Consider the following 17,422-nt stretch of genomic DNA (forward strand, 5'->3'; position numbering starts at 1 on the left):
GCTGGAGGAGGGTGGAGGACGGCAGGATGAGGTGTGTGCTGCGGCAGGGTCTGTTCCTCACCTGTACACCATGATGGAGGAGCAGGCGCTGAGGTTGAGGCTGGTGGTGTTCATCCCTTTGCAGGACTCGTGCAGCGTGAACCCAAAGCAAACAAGGCAGGAGCAGATGGTCAGGCTGAATTTCAGCAGGAAGCAGAGCAGGAAGTAATGCTGAGTCTGCAAACAGGGAGCAGCAAAAGCCAGTCAGTCATTCAGGAGACTGGCCTGGAATCAGAGGCATTTACTCCATTTCAGCCTCTCCTCCCAGCGTTCTACAGTCTCCCCTGCTCCAGCCTCGATGACAGCAGCAAGGGGCTGCCCCGCCAGGACCCAGCCAAGACACTGGCAGCCCCAAAAGGGACACAGGCTGCCCGGGCTTCCCTTCATCCTGTCGCCATCAAAGGATGGTGATGATGTGAGTCAAGTCAACGGGACAATGTCCGAACGGGGCAGCTGGAAAGCACATGAGTCCCCGTGACTGCTCCCCAGTCCTAGATAACCTCGGATGGGAAGTGCAGGCTGTTCCCATCCAACGCGCTTCCTACCTTTTTAGGAATGGCGGTTAAATTTTTCCCAGTTGCCATGGACATGACGGAGCTGTGGGGGGGCTTGCCCAGAAGAGAGACACTGGGGAAACAGACAGAGGTTAGTCCCGATGGCGTCTCCAACCACACATCATGTCATCCAAAACAGCAGCCCTAGCACCTGAACTAAAGGAGAAGCAAATCTCACTGCTTTTAGCACTAGCACGGAAAACCTTGGCCAGGCCCCCAGCCACGCAAAGGGCATTTCTACAGCATCGTTTGGTTTGCTAAACTCAAAGTGCTCTGACAATATACTTCTATTTTCTTAGCCCTATACCCCAAGCAATCCAGGAAGTGGAAGGTTCAAATGGCAAGGGATAAGCTAACCTCCAGGTGAGTGACTGGGATACATGGTCGTATCAGCAAAAAGAATGAGGAGTACTTGTGGCACCTTAGAGCCTAAAAAGATATTTGGGCATAAGCTTTCGTAGACTAAAACCCACTTCATCGGATGCATGCAGTGGAAAATACAGTAGGAAGATATATCTACACACAGAGAACATGAAAAAATGGGTGTTGCCATACCAACTCTAACAAGACTAATCAATTAATGTGGGCTATTATCAGCAGGAGAAAAAAAACTTTTGTGATGATAACCAGGATGGCCCATTTCAAACAGTTGACAAGAAGGTCTGAGTAACAGTAGGGGGGAAATTAGCATGGGAAATACCCCGAGAAGGGGTATTCTATCTGCTATCCAAGATCCATAAACCTGGAAATACTGGATGCCCCATCATCTCAGGCATTGGCACCCTGACAGCAGGATTGTCTGGCTATGTAGACTCTCTCCTCAGGCCCTACGCTACCAGCACTCCTAGCTATCTTCGAGACACCACTGAATTCCTGAGGAAACTACAATCCATTGGTGATCTTCCAGAAAACACCATCCTAGCCACTATGGATGTAGAAGCCCTCTACACCAACATTCCACACAAAGATGGACTACAAGTCATCTGGAACAGTATCCTCAATAATGTCACGGCAAACCTGGTGGCTGAATTTTGTGACTTTGTCCTCACCCACAACTATTTCACATTTGGGGACAATGTATACCTTCAAGTCAGTGGCACTGCTATGGGTACCCGCATGGCCCCACAGTATGCCAACATTTTTATAGCTGACTTAGAACAACACTTCCTCAGCTCTCATACCCTAACGCCCCTACTCTACTTGCGCTACATTGATGACATCTTCATCATCTGGACCCATGGAAAAGAAGCCCTTGAGGAATTCCACCATGATTTCAACAATTTTCATCCCACCATCAACCTCAGCCTGGACCAGTCCACACAAGAGATCCACTTCCTGGGCACTACAGTGCTAATAAGCGGTGGTCACATAAACACCATCCTATACCGGAAACCTACTGACCGCTATACTTACCTACATGCCTCCAGCTTTCATCCAGACCACATCACACGATCCATTGTCTACAGCCAAGCTCTAAGATACAACCGCATTTGCTCCAATCCCTTAGACAAACACCTACAAGATCTCTAAAAACTACAATACCCACCTGCTGAAGTGAAGAAACAGATTGACAGAGCCAGAAAAATACCCAGAAGTCACCTACTCCAGGACAGGCCCAAAAAAGAAAGTAACAGAATGCTACTAGCCGTCACCTTCAGACCCCAACTAAAACCTCTCCAGCACATCATCCTTAAGGATAGGTTGTAGATCCTTGATGATCCCTCACTCTCACAGATCTTGGGAGACAGGCCAGTCCTCGCTTACAGACAGCCCCACAACCTGAAGCAAATACTTACCAGCAACCACACACCAAAAACACTAACCCAGGAACCTATCCTTACAACAAAGCCCATTGCCAACTCTGTCCACATATCTATTCAAGGGACACCATCATAGGACCTAATCACATCAGCCACACCATCAGAGTCTCGTTCACCTGCACATTTACCAATGTGATATATGCCATCATGTGCCAGCAATGCCCCTCTGCCATGTACATTGGCCAAACCGGACAGTCTCTAGGCAACAGAATAAATGGACACAAATCAGACGTCAAGAATTATAACATTAAAAAACCAGAGAACACTACAACCTCCCTGGTCGCTCAATTATAGACCTAAAAGTCGCAATTTTCCAACAAAAAACCGTCAAAAACAGACTCCGAGAAACTGCAGAACTGGAATTAATTTGCAAACTGGACACCATTAAATTAGGCTTGAATAAAGATTGGGAGTGGATGGGTCATTACACAAAGTAAAAACTATTTCCCATGCTAATTTTTCCCCTACTGTTACTCGCACCTTCTTGTCAACTGTTTGAAATGGGCCATCCTGATTACCACAAAAGTTTTTTTTCTCCTGCTGATAATAGCCCACCTTAATTGATTAGCCTCATTAGAGTTGGTGTGGCCACACCCTTTTTTCATGTTCTCTGGGTATATATATCTTCCTACTGTATCTTCCACTGCGTGCATCTGATGAAGTGGGTTTTAGCCCACGAAAGCTTATGTCCAAATACCTTTCTAGTCTCTAAGGTGCCACAAGTACTCCTCGTTCTTTTTGCTGATACAGACTAACACGGCTACCACTCTGAACGGCCATATCAGGGATACTCAAGCTGCAGCCCCTCTGGCTGTGCCTGATCATGAGTGATCTCCACACTGAGCGCAGCTCCAACCTTCCCAGCCACCAGGCAAGTTGTAAGGACATTGGAAGAGGCAAAATCTTCCTTCCCTCTACTAGCAAGGAGGGGAACTTGGAGGAATAAAGAACAATCACACCCTCTTGCCTCCTCGCTCACAGGAGCAAGAGAAGAAAGGAGAAACATCCCTCATCTCCTTACAGTACCCAGGAGCACAGGAGGAGAGAGGGCATATTTAAAGGGTCATTGAAGCCAGAGATGAGTAAAGCACCCCTTAGATCATCCATCCCATCCCCTGCCAGAGCAGCATTGTCACTGCAGAGTCTCAGCCACATAGCAGACAGCCATACCACAATTTCCTGACCCCCACACTATCGTATCAATGTGTGACCTCGTGTCCCGATGACACTGTGACGCTAAACCTCCCAGCATAGTGCCAGGACAGCTCTCTGACACCTTACAGCTCCAGCTTTCCCCAAAGACAGCTCTTTCAGCTCCACGAGATGAGCACCACTGCTCTCTGCACGGAGCCACACTAAGAGGAAAGGTGTGCCCTTACCACGTTAACCAACACGCCGTCACGAGCACACGGGAAATCCTGGGATGGACAAGGCAGTTTGCAGTTTTCACGTATGATAGCAGGTTGAGGTGAACATCTGGGGAAGCCTGTTACAAGGGCTCCATAACAAAGGGCAGGGCTAACGAAGCCAAGTCACAGACGAGCATTAACAATCTCTCAACATTTCTCCTTTCAGCAAGGAACTCACAGCCCTTTACTGGCGTCAGTTAGCCCTCACAATGTCCCTGAGAGGCATTGGCAGATATTAGCCCCATTTTGTAGATGGCAAAGCCACAGTAAAGGGAAATGTACCCAGGGAGATGCCCTCAACTCACTCACCTTAGCAGCGGGTAACAGAAACAGGAGAGCCATAGGATGTCCGTGGTGCTCAGAATGGGCGGCAGCTGCACCAGGCAGGACAGGAACTGAACAAAGAACCCCCACAGAGAAAGGCACGATCAGCAAAAGGACTGGGAGAGCAACCACACCCCCACCTGCTTCTCCCTGTGCCCCACCCCAATAGGCGCAGGGACCGGTTGGATACTGGAGAATCTGGATTGCTTTGGAGATGCGCTGCAAAGCCCTGCCTGCTGCTCTGGACTGCATGGTGGCAAAGGCTAGAGACTGCCTTCTCCAGGAACAGCAGTGCCTACCCAAAACCCCAGGCTACAACACAGGGCAAGAGGGGGCCAAAGAACATTCCCTGCAGGAGGTTAGCCCTAAGCAGAAGGGCAGTCTAGGCCAGGAGGCAACCAGAGTCTTATCATGGCTAGCATAGTAACTGCCCTCATCAAAGAGTGTTCATTAATAGGATTATGTTCAATTAGCAATGTGCGTACTGGATACACAGGATCCCGACCATAAGAGATGTATAAACCCTGGAGAAAGCCAAACCCCACCCCGTTCCAGGGCTGACCCACCCCATTGGGCTACATCCTCACATACCCCCCAGCTTTCCTCCCCTAAGCCCCGCGAGGGTCGGGGACTCACCTGAATGACCACCAGAGTCAGCTGGCACTGCAGCAAGAAGAGGAAACACTTGCGGATCCCGTACGTCGCATGCCTGGCCTGCAAGGAAGCACAAGCCCCCACAGGGCAATCACTGGGAGGGTACCTGCTGCAAGGAGCCCAAGGGGAGCTTATACCCACTTGGCATGGAACATCCACGCAGCCACGACCACGACCTCGACCTCCCAGGAAATATTTTGGGTGGTTGAGGCAGAGTCTCTGGCCCGTATGGGGAGAGTGGGAGAGGAGTTAAACTTGGTGTGGGGCAAGGGAGAGGGTCTCCAGCCCAGCTGTAGAGGATGGTAGGGGTGTAGGTGCAGAATTAAGCCTGGAGCTGAACCTCTGCAAACATCTTTGCCTTTCCAGGTTTAATGCTAACTTTGCAGTAAAGGCTTTTCTGCCTGGAAACCTCCATAGGCACGTTCCTTACCCATTTTACTAAAGTCAGGATCCTGGTGCCACAATGTACTCCCTCCTCCCATGGTCCTGCTGCATCTTTGAGTAGCAAAGCTTTTACACCCGTCAGAGAACTCACTTCGAGGTCTCACCATAGACCCAAAACTATTTGCTATGACATTCTCATGCTGACTGCCTGGCTCTCCCATGTCTGACCTGCTTCACTGGAAAGGGAGAAGTCAGGTAGAATAATATCTCCTCGATGCTGGCCAAGCAAAGGGCAGCTGGGGATCAGCAGAGAGTGCTATGGATGTAGTTCACAAAGGGGCTAAAGAAGCTGAACGGGAGGCCTCACCACTGCTAAAATGGCCACATAAGACTCCTGCTTTGCTGTTCGGGACAGACCGGTAGGATTATTAGGACTGGAGATCTTTAGAGTCAGGCTGTGGTTTTGGATGGATAGACAGACCATCGGCCAACCAAAGGGGGAAATGTAGCAGACTCACCTGTTCTATAAGTCGGATGATACTGATGCTCTCTTCCTGGTGGAAGGATAAGGAGCAGGGCAAGCTGTTGAGCTGGCCTGAGAGCTGCAGAGGTGTAAGGTCATCTGAGACTTGTGTCATGTTAGTGCTTGTGGCATAGCCAAAAGTCTCCCAGGAGCAGCGGGATGGATAGAGGGGATCCAGCGCTATGCTGCACAGACAACAGTGCAATGGTAAGGCAAGGCACCACCGCATGCGGAGAAAACCATGTGCACACTAAGGATCAAGTACATAAGATGTATATTCACACAATACACATGTTGTAAATACATCACCTAGGGCTCCCTGTGGGAGTTTCGAAAGCGCCCAATGGATTTAGGAGCAAATCCCACCTGCTTTCAATTAACACCCAGGTTTCCAGAAGTGACTAAGGATTTTGGGTACCTCAGTTCTGGGGGCCCAATCTGAGGGCCCAGGTTTGTAAGAGATGGGTGCCCAGCACTTTCTGAAAATCAAGCTCCTTGATGGTGTCTCATGTGATGACCCAAGATCACTCGTCATCTCTGAAACATTTTGGCCTCAGTCTACAATTGATCTGACTCATGATGAGGGGCCGATCAGCCAATGACAAATGCAGTCTAACACACTAAGCCTGATGCTCTAGGAATCTTAGGTCAATCTTTTATTCAACAGTGCAAGAAGTAATGCCCATCTATTCCTTGGTAATGCAATGGGCTGCAAAATGTGCAAGCAATGCACAATGCACTCCTTGAAATGATCCTTGATACTATACATGTCCAACGTGGCCTGGGCAAAGCAGACAGGTAGTAATACCGATACATTACTGCCAAAAACGCCTCACAGGTTTAACAAGTTTACAGAAACAAAGGAGTAGATAAAATGTTGTAATTTTACCTAGGAGACATCATGGCATATTCATGAAAGGAACTGGTGTGGCAAGAAAATTGATATAAAAACAAGATACATTATTATTTTTCAAACAATTGTAGTCAATTTTACCCTGTATTTGTAGTTTTTAAAACAGGGTGCTCCTAAGTCCTTTAGGCTCTTTTTAAAAAGTATCCCTTCAATCTCCAACAAATACTTAACATGTGCATATCCTCTGGAACACACGGAAATCTCGCCTCGATTTAGATAGAACATTTATATGCAGACATCCAGCTGAGCACGTGCATCTATGTTTGCAGCATTTACACAGAAAGCTCCCCAGTTTTTTGTAAAACACACGTGCAAAAGTAAGCATACATCTCCCAAGGATCAAAGGGGTAGCCATGTTAGTCTGGATCTGTAAAAAGTGACAAAGAGTCCTGTGGCACCTTATAGACTAACGACGTATTGGAGCATAAGCTTTTGTGGGTGAATACCAACATGCATCTGACGCATCTCCCAAGTGCACAAGTATGGACATTTGCACAGACGAGCCTGACTTGTATAGTGCAGATCAGGTGCTTTTCACACATACCTTTAAAAACGTGGGTCCAACTCCCCTTCCAAATAATTTATTCCCACAAACTAAGCTACACTACTAAATTGATTAGTATCGTTGCCAGGCGACATGAGCAATCACCCCACCCAAAGATAGGTGGTTTCAAAAACCTCTCAAGGCAGAAGAAAAAAAAAAAAAAGGCTGGTGCTAATGGAATACGTCAACTGTGAGCAGTGCGAGCCGCTATTTCCTCACACACGCAACAACCAACCAGTTTGAGGAGTCCAGACCCGGCTTTCCCACCTGATGTCACTCTGCAGGAAGAGGCAGCTGTTCCGCAGGTTGGCAGAGCTCCCCAGACAGCAGGTCACCTCTCCATACTCCTGCATGATCTTGATCATCTCACACATGGCTGCAAGAGAATGACAAAGGGAGACAATGCCTTACCGCAGCATGTAAAACACTGGCACAGCAGCATTTTAAATCTCCTCTCACCCTGATTTCATTTCTGGAGACAAACAGTTAAACCTGTTAAAGGTTACCAGATCAACACACCTCAAGACTGCTCTTTGGAACTGAGTCCTTCAGACAACAAAGGCTAAGCCCATCAGCTTTCTGACCTTAAAAATATATGATCTGAGGTTAAAAGATATTGCCCTTTACATTTACTAGGCATTCCCCAATGAGTTATAAACCAACATCAAGAACAGACCCTCCAAAACAGATCTCAGAAGCCTTATTTTAACTGTCCACACAAACCCCTCTTCTTCCCACACTGTGTTCCCCCACCAGGAAGCTCTATGATCTAACCTCCAATAAAGGGAAGGCAAAAATCATCCTCTCACTTCACTAAATGTTCTTGCCACTTCAGGACAGGTGTATGCAATCCAATCCTAGCTCAGTCTATGCCTTTGGAAAGAAATAACTGCTCTCCTGGTACCCTACGCACCTGCCCGTGGAGGGAAGGGGTGGAATTTTGATCCAGAGCCATTTGAACCTTTGCCTCCCCTGCATGGGGCACTGTTCCTTGAGCTTACAATTAACATGGACTTGGCTGCAGAGCACAAAGGCCTTGTTAAAAAATGTCTGGGAAATAATTTAAAATAAGGATTTCCCACTTAAATAGCGACTTTCATGCAAGACTGAGTCACTTTACCCACATTCACAAGGAGCATTATCCCCATTTTACAGATGAAGGCACTAAGGCACCAAGGGGGAAGTGATATAAACAAAGTCATGCAGAAAGCTAGTGGTAGTCAGGTAGTCCACTAATACCACTGCCATAGTAGGAAATGACTTCTAGGAAGTGATTTCTGAGCCATGTAAGCAAATGATCACTGCAAGGGGAGATCAAAGCCTCCAAATTCCTCTGCAGGTTGCTAACACTTATTATTAAGTAATGAGCAGCAGTGTTGTAGATGCTCATTTCTGTAACTCCTATTAAAGCTATCAGCAGGGGGAGTTTCTTAGGGGTTGTGCTCACTATAGCAAGTTAATGGTAAAACTCCCATTGATCTGGTCCTCAGCACATAAGATTGCTATGGAGGCTCATCCACCCAGAATCCCCCTCCCAGTTTGCTGCAGGGTCTCCCCACCCCTCCACGCTCTCATGACCCACAGCAACTATCTGGAGAAGATGTTTGGCAGCTGATATGTGGGACAGGCCCAGCCCAGCGGTCACTTACTCTCTGAGGTGCAATCCGTAAAGAGGGGCACCAGCAAAGGCACATTGTCAATGTTCTGCAAGTGAGGTCTGACCTGATGGATCCCTCGAGGAAGTTTGGCCTGTAGGGGAAGAACAAAGAGATTAAGGTGGCAGGAGAAAATTGTAAATTAATATCAAGGTGGTGATTACAGCCCTCCCCACTGCTGCACTCAAATCTCTGTGGGGCGAGATTCCTGCGATTGCAGGATCGGGCTTAAGTTGCTGTCCACTATAGAGAGAGATTGGCTTTCTTAAATGAGTGTAAAACACGGCTCCTGCTGAAGCATTACTTTGCAATTCACATGCCGATTGGCCCATGCTCTCCCCCATGATTCACTATTTGCCCTTTGCAGATGCAGCATGATCCAACAGTGGTCAGGGATTTAACTAGCGTTTGAGCATCCAGCCAGAACACTAGTTCAGACACTGCATTAGGAAGAGATTGAATCCTTCAATTCAACCTGGAACACCAGCCCAGGACAACCAATTAAGTCAAGAGCTGATGTCAGGCTAGCCCGGCTGCTGGAGCTAGCCTTCCTGGGCAAAAAGGACCACTTTGCACAACGGCTGCCCCACAAGGGGGAGAGACTGGTCAGGGATATGAGGGGGGGAATGTTGCTTGATGGAGCAGGAGGGAGAAATTAACATGAAAAAAGGAATGAGAGGGAATAGCTCCAGGGGGAGGATGGGGATATAAACTGAGCCAGTGAGAGAAGGGTACTTTCCCTGTGTGAGTTATTGCCTGTCTAAAAGCCAGGCTCTTTGGGACTCTCTGCTGTCTCCTAGTGTGTCTGTGGGGTAGGTGGGGAGAAGGGGCAGGTATTTCATCTGCAACCCAGCTGAAATTTAAAAAGATAAGTTTTCTTTTTCTAAATAGCGGCCTACTGGAGTGGTTTTAAATATGTGTCTCTATGAGGCCAGTAGAAGCTACATGCCATCTCCCAGACTTATGTGAGCCATCAGGCATTTCCCAGTCATTGATCTGCTCTGACAGAGCCTGCTGCAGCCCAAGATTGGGGGAGGGGAAAAGTGTTTTCTGCCAAAAAGACCACCAACCATTATCCACCCGCCCCACACACACACATTTGGAGGAGGAAGGGTAGGGAATCCAGACGGAAAGAAAGAAGCCTCGTTTCTCCTCACAGCCTCCTGGGCAGTTCTGTGTATGGTCACCTCAACTCCTAAATCAGCTAGCACTCTTTAAACCTTCTCATGGGAAGAAGGAAGGAGAGCTTGCAAAGGGGCAAAACTGAACTACTTAGTGCTGAGAGTTGTGCAGGTCCTTGATGTCAAGCTGGGAAGAATCAAGAGACACAACACGAACTAATTAACAAACAAGGCTTACGTGAGGGTGGCGCTCCTGGAAAGCACCTAGGTGTTGCTCTTAACCAGAGAGTCAGTGTGGCGTGGAGAAGGAAAGATACACTCACCCTGTTGCAGTCCTCCAAGAAGCTTGGGATATCACTGTCTGTTGGCTGAAAGCTGATGAGATCCAAGTGCCCTTCCTCTTCCATCAGCAGCAGGCCCTCCACATCATCTCGAGAGACTGAAGCAGAGAGAAAGGCAGTGGTAAAAATAAGCACAGCCTTGTCTACACTGCACCGTTTCCAGCCATGTGCCCTTGCAACACACACAGCACCTTCACGTGGAACTGTGGAAGCCTGGAAACACAAGCCCTGATTTTCTAGGTTAGCTGCAGTCAGATCCCACTCAACTGTCTCTTAAAATAAAAGATTTTTAAATGACTAATCTGCTCGGAGGCAGATGCATGAGCCTAGTCTCTTTAATCTTTTGACACATGATAGCTCTAGCTCTGCCGTCTTTCTCCCTGCTCACACTGTCTTCTGGGCAGAGATTGGAGAAATCACATCTAAAGTGAGGAAGAAGAGCAACTTTCAGACAAGAGACAGACCCACAGGATAAGTCCAACATTGCAAAAAAAACAAACCCCGGTGGCATTGTGTCTCAGAGCCCAGGTCAACTGACTCGGGCTTGCGCTATGAGGCTAAAAATAGCCGTGTAGACATTGCTGCTCTGGCTTTGAGACCTACCCCTTCACCAGGTTCCACAGCCCAAACTCCAGCCTGAGTAGGAACACCTACATTGCTATTTTAGCCCACAGCGCAAGCCTGAGTCAGTTAACCTGGGCTCAAACATGCCCTCAACAGCTACATCAAGGCTGTAGCAAAAATTGGAACTGCAAATGAACAACTCCACGGTAGGCTATTGTGTACACAATCATGATAGTTACATGCACAAAAGTGTGTGTGCACCCAGCTCCCATGATTCTGCATGGAACTGCAGTAAGTGTGCGCACAAATCAGCAGTTAGATTCCTAAACAGCCACGTGAGTGGCCAAATTACCATGACTGCATGGTACTCACACACACAAAGTCATGCACATTCAGGTTTGGGCTCACAATTCTAACAAGTTAGGACTGGTTTTAGTGGGTTAAGTACAGGTTAAACAGGACTGTCTTGGAAACAGTGAGGAACATTTGAGTGGCTTCTTAAGACTGCAGCAGCCTATTTTCTTCAGGGTTATTAGTGCAGGTTTCACTATGTGATATACATATGCTGAAGGGATAAACTGGACAGCTCATCCTTACCAGATTCCTGGTTTCATCCTTCAATGGGAGCCACCTAGTCACATCCCAACTGGCAGCTGTGGCGAGAAGCCACCGAGTCACAGCTGAACTCCACTGCTGGTTAGTAAACCCCAACCAGAGCATCCTATCTTGCTTACCATACACCACATTCGTTAGCGACAGGCAGACACACCCCGCCTCTGAATCATACAGTCACCTTTCCCAGAGGGAAGTTCTCTCACCCTGATTCAGGTCATCATGCAAAGAACCTGCATGGCTGGGACTGGAGGGAGGAATCTCTGACCCGGGCACATCTCCGTTGGGCGTTAAGGATATGTGGCAGTTCCAGCCGGTCTCAAGACCCATCTTCTCAGCAAAGACCTGGGGGAGAGCACACAAGATTTTACAGAGCTGATGCAGGGACCAGTGCTTTGGGGTCAATACATACAGATGCCCCCTGACCAGCACATGCCACTGAGACCATTAGGCAGCTCTGTAGGGTTACTCTCGGACTATATGGGGATGAACTTCAAGGCAGGGGCCAAGCAAGTTCAGAAAGGGATACAGCAGAGATGTAGCCTACCTTGCTCTTGAGCTCATCTTCCAGGGAAAAGTAGACAAAACGAATGCAGGCACTGACCAGCCCATCAATGAGGCGGACGATGTCAAGTCGGGCCTGGTACTGGGATGAGACCATTCCCATGAAGATCTGACCACTCAGAGCCTGGATACAATCCTCCTTCTCCATCACTTCCCCGATCCCTTCTTCAGGCATGCAAACAACACGCAATCACATTGAGACACAAACACCCACATGTGCGTGCACACACGGACACAGATAACGAGACATGACCACATGGAGACAGGCACCCATATGCACAGAAACATGCAGACACACGTGTATAGATGAACAGGTGGAAAGACACCCATTTGCCCAATCATACACAGTCACAAAAGGAGTTTTAAACACCCCAACATGCAGCCAAGAACACAGTGCAAAAACACACACAGCACAAAAACACACACAGCATGGGAAGGAAGAAAATAAAATAAAGGATGCTAGTCAGTTACAAGAAAGGGGTGGGAAGGGCACAGTACATGTGCTGCATGATGTACACATATGCATTTTAAGTACATCATACTCTGCTTAAACAACACAGCAAGTCTGGAGGAAGCTGACAGCCATGAAACTGAAGGGGAGTTGATCTCAAGTAATTGGATCAAACACGTTCTCTCTAGGGATGCTGCAGTGGCTCCAGAATGACTTGTTAAGGATTTAGACTGACAGGATTCCTTCACCAGATCAGGGTGTGATTAACGTGATCTCGATACAGTACACAGTAAAGGATCCTGGTGTAGCACGAGAAATTGTACAATGAAACATTGTATAATCGCTAATTATGCCTCCCAACTCCCACGTGAAACCATGTTACCTCATTTTACAGAATGGGGAACTGAGGCACATAGGGGTTAGCGCCGCAATTTTCCAAAGGAATCAAAGGGAATTAGGCACTTCCTGACTCCTTTGAAAAACCCAGCATAAGTAACTTGTATAAGATTGCACAGATGCAAAGCCAGGAACAGAACTTTCAGAGTCCTGAGTCTCAGTCCCCTGCTTTAATAAATTAGACTACCCTCAAGCATAACTATTGTCTTACAAATTTAGGTAACTTTACGATAGAAATACACTTGCCAGCAGCATAAGGAATTATTTCCCTTTAAGGGAATGCTTAGATCTCAATTTCCAACCACTGCTTTGGAGAGCAAAGCTGCTACAGCTCCAGACTGATTGGGAATGGGAGACCCAGCTCAGCAACACATCCCACAAGGAAGAGGAGAGAGACATACCATCAGAGCTCCAGCTGTTCCTTCTGCTGCTCTGTTTGATGGGTGTAGTCCCAGGAAGGTCACAGGATGTGAAGATGGCGCTCTGTCCAGGGACCTGCACCAGTTCTATGCACTTGCCATTGAGCTGGGAGGACAAGGCACAGTGCATTGGCTTGTAGGCAAAGGCAGAACAATAGCCTGAGAGACATGCTCGCTGGTAGAAATCCAACACTTTCTTCCTATATGGAAGACACAAGATAATAGCAAAAGCTATCAGCGGCATGTTGCCATTCTGACACCAGTATAACCTCTGGGAGCTCTGGGCTGGAGGAAATCAGCAATACAAGTTTCCTGGACCACTCCCTATAAGTTTGTTTCTAACACAGATCAGAGACTGGTCTAAAGAGACCACTCCTATAGCTTGTATTCTTTGAGCTACAGCCACTAGAGGGAGACCTGAGCATCTGAGCATCCTGTAAGAGGCAGTGATGCACCCACAGAGGGGTGAACAGACAAACTAATGTAGCATATTTGTGATAGAATTGGGCTGCCTGTGAGAATTTATGAACACTAGATGTGTTATGTAGCTGTCTGATTATTGCCAGGGGGTTCATTGCATGAGTACTTGGGATTAATTCACCAACAAGACTGTTTACTTGTGAATAGGAAGAGAGCAATAGGCCAGATAACACTTCAGCAAACACTGTGTGGACAATGCTGGAGCCATTGGCTGTGATGCAGATCTCACTAAACAGGTTTCCCCAGGCAGATCTCAGCCCCTATCAGGGGAGCAGGGAGATCAGAGGACTCATGAGGGTTTAAAGTCACACACTTCTCAAGGGAGAGACAGGGCTTCTGGGTAAATGTGAACCCAGACTTCGGAGGTCAGAGGGATCTGGGGTAAGACAGGCCTTTAGCTCAGACAGATATGCATCCAGACAATTTATTGTTTTAAAAACCCATTTCTCATGTTATGCTGTGCTCCCACTGTTAAGATTAAACAATACATTGTTTTAAGAAGACTGTTTTGGGACACTCTATTCGTCACTGGTCACAGCTCCCGAAGGAAAGAATGGCAGAGAGCTGAATGCAGTTGGACCTGCTGGGCAATCATGGTTGGCACACACCCATACAGGATGCTGTAGCATCACAGGATTCTACCCTGGAAGGCAAAGGCTCAAGGCCTAAGAACTAGAGGGAGTGCACTCAGAGAGAAAGGAAGGAATGAGAGATGCAGCTAGCACTGAACCATGACAATATTATATAGATTTGCATGGTGCAGCGACACAAAGCCAATGCAAGTTGAACAAAGAGCCCCTCCATCACAGTACACCAGTGGTGCAGTTCCAAATAGCTGCATTTAAAGGCACATTGTCAACACGCAGTCATTGGAGTAGCTTAAAATTCCATGTTTGTTTTAAATTTGCAGCGGTAACATTAGGCTGGGCCAGAACTACTCAACACAGAGTTTTTAATCAATGCCTTGTAAAAGAAATATTTAAAAAAGTAACAGGTCTTAACGCCTGAAGATAGCCAGACACACTAGCACAGTGGTCCCCAACGCGGTGCCCGCCGGCACCATGGCACCCACTGGGGCATCTATGTGCGCCCGCGTACTGGCCGGCGGACAAGCATCCGCCGAAATGCCGCCGACAAGCAGCGTCATCCAGAGGCGTCGCCACCGAAATGCCGCCGAAGCCTCTGGATGACGCTGTTTGTTGGCGGCATTTCGGCGGCGACGTCTATTGACATTGCCGCTTCTTGGCGGCATTTCAGCGGATGCTCGTCCACCGGCCATGGTCTGCGGGGGCTCATCGTCTGGCACCCGCCAGACGAAAAAAGTCGGGGACCACTGCACTAGTACAATGTAATGCAGGCCAACAAAACAAATCAGGACTGATCTGTCAAATGACAAAAGGTGACAATAATGACATGAGGCGCACCAAATCCACCCCGGCAAGATACAACTAATAGCTGGTATGTACCACTCCTTGTATGCAGATATGGGACTTCCCAGAGATAACCGAACAAAATCCTATTGCCACCATCACTGAACTTGCTTAGAATTCTTGGGCACACTTTACAGTAAGGTTTCATGTATAAACAATTTAGAAAGGGTTTATAAATGATGAACAAATGTTTTAATAAATGGTCGGTAAATTGTTAAGAGTCCAACGAGTCAATAGATTGCTTATAACCATGTAACCCCTTTTAACGATGTGCTTATAACCAACTACAGACAACTCACATTTATAACAGCTATTTATCATTTATAAATGGCATATAAAGTATTGTTATGTGGAGCCTTAATATAAACATAATTCTCTCCAGTAATTAATTTTAAACCAGCAACTCCTGTATGCCAATGAGGTAAGGCCACCCACCTGTCCGAGCCAGAGAGGGGGTAGATATCAGCACCATCCCAAAAGTCTGTGCAGGCCTCAAGAATGATGTCAGCTGTCCCGTGAGAAAGCATCTGCTCAGTGCCTAGGGGAAAAACGGGTAAGTGTCTCACCTGTACATTCCCAACCAAGGGACTGAATTCCAATGGCTCGTTTGACAGTTAAAAACTACAGAGTATCCCATAATAAGACAGAACGTCCTGATCTACCCAATACATCCCCACTGGCCATGTCAAGAGTGTGTCAGCCACTGAACAGAGACTGTTCAAGAGGAGATGATGTAGGTTTGGCTGCTCTTTGCCTGGCTATAAGTTAACTGAGCTAGTGGTAAACTGTGGACCTGGTAGCCAGTTCCAGTACCTCTCCCCTTACACTGCAATGATCTTTCTCCTGCAGAAAAGTGAGGACCAGGTTGCTTCTGTATCCAGTACTCCTCCAAATCAGGGTATAACCAGGAGTAATGGAGCCATGAGATGAAACTAAGTAGCGGGAAATTTGAGTTGAACAACAGTGAAAGCCTGTTAATAGATTGGAGCCTATTGAATTGGAGGCAGCATGGACTAGAAAGGGCACAGGACTGGGACACAGGAGACCTGGGTTCTATTCATTGGCCTGGCAAGTCACTTCACCTCCCTGTGCCTCAGATAACAATACTGACCTCCTTTGTAAAGCGCTTTGCAATCTACTGATGAAAAGCACTGGATAAGAGTGAAGTATTATGATTGTCAGCACTATTCCACAGGAGAATTTGGGTGATTAACGGTCATTGCATGGGGCATTTATAACGAGGCTGGACAAAAGCTCTAGAAGACGTACTGTAGAGGAGAACCCCTCGCACTGACCAGAGGAGGTGCCAAGATTCCTTAATGTCCATGATCTTTTAGATCGTTCCACCTTTTCCAATTCTAGGATACTTTAAGGCTGAACAATAACCTGCAACTCATCCAGCTGGGCCTGGGTGTTCCAGGGCGTGTCAGATCATCATGTGATTTTCACTTATCTGGTACAAGACCAGGGCCTGGTAGGTAGATCTAAAGTCAAGGATGGAGGGGCTGCCTTTACTCCAGAGTTCCTCTCTCATTAGCTCATGTGGAAACATTAACATTACATGCACATAGCTTTCACTGTCAAGGTTAATTTGATTCCCTCCTCCAGCTGCTCTGCGACTGCCCCCAATGGCTTCAAAGCTGATCTAAAGAAAAAAAAAATCACTTCCAAAAAGCGAGTCCAAAGACGCTTGCAGGCACTGCTGCCGAGTGCCGACACTCATGCTAGCCAACGAGGTCAAGAGCCAAGAATATCCGTTCATGCAAATCAGGCAGGGACCTTCATGAATACTTGAGGATTTTCCAAAACATACCAGCTCTCTGCTTTGTACTAAAAATAGACACCACATGCTGAGTTTATCAGCATAACAAATATCTGAATGCAATAGGAGCAGAATGTGAAAGAAGGGACTTGTTAGAGGAACACAATGGACAGCTTGTGTGAGGCTTGGGTTAATTTTACTGTAAAAACTTTATATCCTCCCATAGTGGATGTATGGTCAGATAGCCTCTGCTGTGAACAAAGGGGCAGGAGATGCTAGCTGACCCTGCAAAGTCCCCAGGCCTCATATACCGAGTAGGAGCTGGTGGGCAAACACACAGATGCACACCAGCAGCTACATTTCTGCTTTCCATCCCACACAGTTTCTGTTCAACATCAACAGCACCTTGCACAGCCCACCCCACTGTCACTCTGTAGAAGTTAATGCCAGTGACACAGGGCGC

General features: G+C 47.4%; 1 protein-coding gene across 6 annotated transcripts in view; it reads right to left on the minus strand.

Annotated features, from left to right (window-relative positions):
* TMEM94 (transmembrane protein 94) overlaps positions 1-17,422 on the minus strand; it is a 92,722-nt gene that overhangs the window by 6,784 nt on the left and 68,516 nt on the right. For 5 of the 6 annotated variants that reach the window (XM_034790135.1, XM_034790136.1, XM_034790137.1 and 2 more), the window contains 12 exons: positions 15,633-15,735; positions 13,270-13,487; positions 12,005-12,186; positions 11,664-11,802; positions 10,264-10,379; positions 8,814-8,913; positions 7,432-7,540; positions 5,703-5,892; positions 4,783-4,860; positions 4,132-4,217; positions 585-666; positions 62-216 (listed from right to left, as the gene is read on the minus strand). In XM_034790135.1, coding sequence (XP_034646026.1) covers positions 62-216; positions 585-666; positions 4,132-4,217; positions 4,783-4,860; positions 5,703-5,892; positions 7,432-7,540; positions 8,814-8,913; positions 10,264-10,379; positions 11,664-11,802; positions 12,005-12,186; positions 13,270-13,487; positions 15,633-15,735 — 1,558 coding nt within the window. The remainder of the gene's footprint in view (positions 1-61; positions 217-584; positions 667-4,131; positions 4,218-4,782; positions 4,861-5,702; positions 5,893-7,431; positions 7,541-8,813; positions 8,914-10,263; positions 10,380-11,663; positions 11,803-12,004; positions 12,187-13,269; positions 13,488-15,632; positions 15,736-17,422) is intronic. The other variant, XR_004648176.1, reaches the window with a different exon arrangement.

The sequence above is a fragment of the Trachemys scripta genome, chromosome 14, assembly GCF_013100865.1.
Source record: "Trachemys scripta elegans isolate TJP31775 chromosome 14, CAS_Tse_1.0, whole genome shotgun sequence".
NCBI lineage: Eukaryota > Metazoa > Chordata > Testudines > Emydidae > Trachemys > Trachemys scripta.